This window comes from Propithecus coquereli, unplaced genomic scaffold, assembly GCF_000956105.1.
Source record: "Propithecus coquereli isolate 6110/MARCELLA unplaced genomic scaffold, Pcoq_1.0 Scaffold12, whole genome shotgun sequence".
Taxonomy (NCBI): Eukaryota; Metazoa; Chordata; class Mammalia; order Primates; family Indriidae; genus Propithecus; species Propithecus coquereli.
The window spans coordinates 15047862-15051796 of record NW_012136080.1 but is presented as its reverse complement, the minus strand read 5'-3'; the positions used below and the strand labels follow the sequence as shown (position 1 = coordinate 15051796).

Here is a 3935-nt window from a genome sequence, read left to right as displayed (position 1 = left end):
GCAATCTCCAGTGGTGGGCAATGCAGGATTTGTTTTTTGTATCATTATTAACTCTTATATCTTCATATATTTGATATGATTTAATCAATGGGAAGCCATTATTGTTTTTAATGCTCAAAAACGATTCAAGTTGGCTCCTGTCTCTTTTGACATGACACTTTCATTCTTTGAATAATTGGGGTTTGAACCTTGGTTTATTTAACTTAAGCGCCCATGTTCTTCCAACTGTTATTGTTGTGCCTTTTTGAAGAAAGCCCTTAAGGAGTAGAAGAGACTTAAATGGCAGAGTTGGAAAGGGGCATTTGTTGGGATAGAGGCTGATATGAGGAGTTTCTTTCTCATGTGAACATAAGTCTAGCAGCAAGAAGGTAAAAGGTACTTGTGACACAAGGTACTGGGCTGTGGAGTGATGGGACAAGCAAAGAAAAATAGACCAGAGACATAGCATAAGGGGCATTGCCATCTGGGTTGAGGGATTTGGTCTTTTTAATGCTTAGGTGGTGAGTTGTGAGATTGATAGAAAATTATTCTTGTTGAGGGAGGACCCTCTTTATTTCCATTTTCATTGGATTTTGCAGAGAAAAGCTCAGCCTAAGAAGCTAATACTTTCTAAATAAAGTCTGGAGAAAATCTCTTGTTGAGTGGTGGTTAACTGAATTTCTTAGGTCTTAGGACCTTGTAATCCTTAGACCTGCAGTTCTTTTCAGATGTCATAGACTTATCTTGAATTTGAATGAATGTGGGGAGTGTGTGTGTGTGTGTGTGTGTGTGTGTGTGTGTGTATAAAATATTATATGTATGTGTATATAAAATTAAAATTTGTGTAGTGATAACCAAAAATATCTTTAAATAATTTGTTTCTGGTAACTTAACTCTAGTTTCTTAAAATACATTATTTAATTGACTTCCTGTTATGTTACTTGCTAGATTGTCTGAAATCTAAGGGCTAATTATGGATGGGTAGGCTTTATCACACTTCAGTATAAAATTTGGCTAATGGCTGTTTTGCTGCATTTTACGTACTGATTTATAGGGCCCCGTGGTTATGAATGTGCTTCACTTTCATAATGCCTCCTGCTATGGCAGACATCCTTGACATCTGGGCAGTGGATTCACAGATAGCATCTGATGGCTCCATACCTGTGGATTTCCTTTTGCCCACTGGGATTTACATCCAATTGGAGGTACCTCGAGAAGCTACCATCTCTTATATTAAGCAGGTATGTAATAGGTGTCACTTAGGGAAAAAATGTCATTCTATCATAGAAAAAGTTGTTAATGTAAATCATGTGGTAAATTTCAGGGACATTTAACTTTTAGATTGCTACTTTTTTTTTTTTTTGGAGGACAGAGTCTCGCTCTATTACCCTTGGTGGAGTGCAGAGTACCCTTGGTACAGTGCCATCGTAGCTCACTACAACGTCAAACTCCTGGGCTCAAGAGATCTTCCTGCCTCAGCCTCCCGAGTAGCTGAGACTACAGGCTTGTGCCACCATGCCTGGCTAATTTTTTTATTTTTTGTACAGATGAGGTTCTCCCTCTTGCTCAGGCTGGTCTTGATCTCCTGACCTCAAGCAGTTCTCCTGCCCCGGCCTCCCAAGGGTGGTAGGCTTACAGGCATGAGCCACCACACCCGGCCTAGATTATTACATTTTAATGATTGTGACATATGCCTTTTCTTTTATGGACATACTAAGCATGCTAGTTCTCACTCTCACTTTTGTTTTTAATTTTTTTGTTTGTTTGTTTTTGAGACAGAGTCTCACCCTCTTGCCTGGGCTAGAGTGCCGTGGCATCGGCCTACCTCACAGCAACCTCAAACCCCTGGGTTCAAGCGATCCTCCTGCCTCAGCCTCCTGAGTAGCTGGGACTATAGGCGTGTGCCACCACGCCCGGCTAATTTTTTCTATTTTTAGTAGTTTGACTATTTTCTTTCTATTTATAGTAGAGACAGGGTCTCGCTCTTGCTCAGGCTGTTCTCGAACTCCTGACCTTGAGCGATCCTCCCACCTCGGCCTCCCAGAGTGCTAGGATTACAGGCATGAGCCACCGTGCCTGGCCATTATGTTAGCTACTTTGAAATGTTCAGGTTATTAAAACTGTCAAGAAAATTTCCTTTGAGTTCAAATCTTTGGAATTACTGTCTTGAGCTTGTTACACTTTTTATTTTTATTTATTTACTTATTTTGAGGCAGGGTCTTGCTCTGTCTTCTTCTCACACCATTATAACTCACTGCAACCTCAAGCTTCTGGGCTCAAGTGATCTTCCTGCCTCAGCCTTCCAAGTGGCTGGGACTATAGGCATGAGCTACCACACCCAGCTGGTTACTTTTTCTATGGTTTTTGTAGAGAAGAGGTCTTGCTCTTACTCAGGCTGGTGTTGAACTCCTGGCCTTGAGCCATCCTCCTCCTTCAGCCTCTGAAAGTACTAGGATTATAGGAGTGAGCCACAGAGCCCAGCCTACACTTTTTAAAAATGTGATTTTTGGTTGGTTTTCTCTTCTCTCCTTTTCCTTCCTTCCCTCCTTCCCCTTTTTATGGTGACTCTGGGGGAAGAAAGAGTTTCTGCTCTTCAGTAGGCTTTTCACCCCTAGTGATGAAGCACATTTTTTAATAAAATAAGGCTTGTCTATTGTGTTGGATTCGTTGTTTAAGTAAATTGGTAAGTGCCGTTGATATGTGAATACCAACATATACATAAAATTGTTTTTCTAAACTTTCTCTTTAATATTTTTCAAATAGCTGATCCCAGTGTGAATATCACGGGTTATAACATTTTTAAGAAAACCTATTTATGATAAACCTTTTTAAAGCTCTTTCCTTTGAACAGTGTTTTAATTTTTTTCCAAGCTTCTTCATCAGGGAGACATTGAAATTCTAAAACTGTATGTTCCTTGAAGTAAAAAGAATATACAGAATTGATTTAGGCACTGCATGGATTCAGAGTGCACCTATTTTTATAGTCCCTAGTGACTAATGTGTATGGCTATGGCTATTCCTCATACTGGATTAACCACTGATACCCTCCTTTTTTACTATAAATTATACAGAACATAAAATTTACTATTTAGACATTTTTAGGTGTACAATCACAATGCTTTGCAACCATCACCACTATCCATTTTAGCATTTTTTATCATCCCAAGTAGAAACTCTGTACCCGTAATAACTTCCCCATACCCCAGGCCCTGGTAATCTTTATTCTAGTTTCTGTCTCTGTCAGTTTGCCTAATCTTGGTACTTTAAGTGGAATCATGCAATAAATAGTTACGCTTTTGTGTCTGGCTTATTTCACTTAGCATAATATTTTTAAAGTTCATCCATATCGTAACATGCATCCTAGTTTCACTCCTCTTTAGGCTGAATAATATTCCATTGTATGTGTATATACCATATTTTGTTTATCCATTCATCTGCTGATGGACAATTGAGTTGTTTCCAACTTTTGACTATTGTGGATAGTGCCATTCTGAACATTGGTGTACAAATAACTGTTTGAACCTCTGCACTCACTCCTTTTGGATATATACCTAGAAGTGGGATTGTTGGATCATATGGTAATTCTGTTGAGGAACCTCCACAGTGTTTTCCATAGTACCTACACTATTTAATGTTCCCACCAGCAGTGTACAAGGTTTTCAGTTTCTCTACATACTGGCTAACACTTGCTATTTTCTGGGTGTTGTTATTTATTTATTTATTTTTTATAATAGCCATTCTAATGGATGTAAAGTGGTATAATGGTTTTTACATGCATTTCCCTCCCTAATGATAAAAGATGTTGAACATCTTTTCGTGTGCTTATTGGCCATTTGTATGTTTTTTGGAGAATTATCTTTTCTAGACCTTTGCCAATTTTGAAATTTTGTTGTTTTTTACTGTTGAGTTGCAGGAGTTCTTTATGTATTCTGAATATTAATCTTTTATTTATTTAT

The 3935-nt window shown here is 38.4% G+C and overlaps 1 protein-coding gene across 1 annotated transcript in view; it reads left to right on the top strand.

Annotated features, from left to right (window-relative positions):
- Positions 1–1031: 1031 nt before the first annotated feature.
- Positions 1032–3935, top strand: part of PIK3CB (phosphatidylinositol-4,5-bisphosphate 3-kinase, catalytic subunit beta) — a 114139-nt gene continuing 111235 nt past the window's right edge. The window contains exon 1 of the mRNA XM_012664529.1: positions 1032–1220. Coding sequence (XP_012519983.1) covers positions 1050–1220 — 171 coding nt within the window. The 5' untranslated portion in view covers positions 1032–1049. The remainder of the gene's footprint in view (positions 1221–3935) is intronic.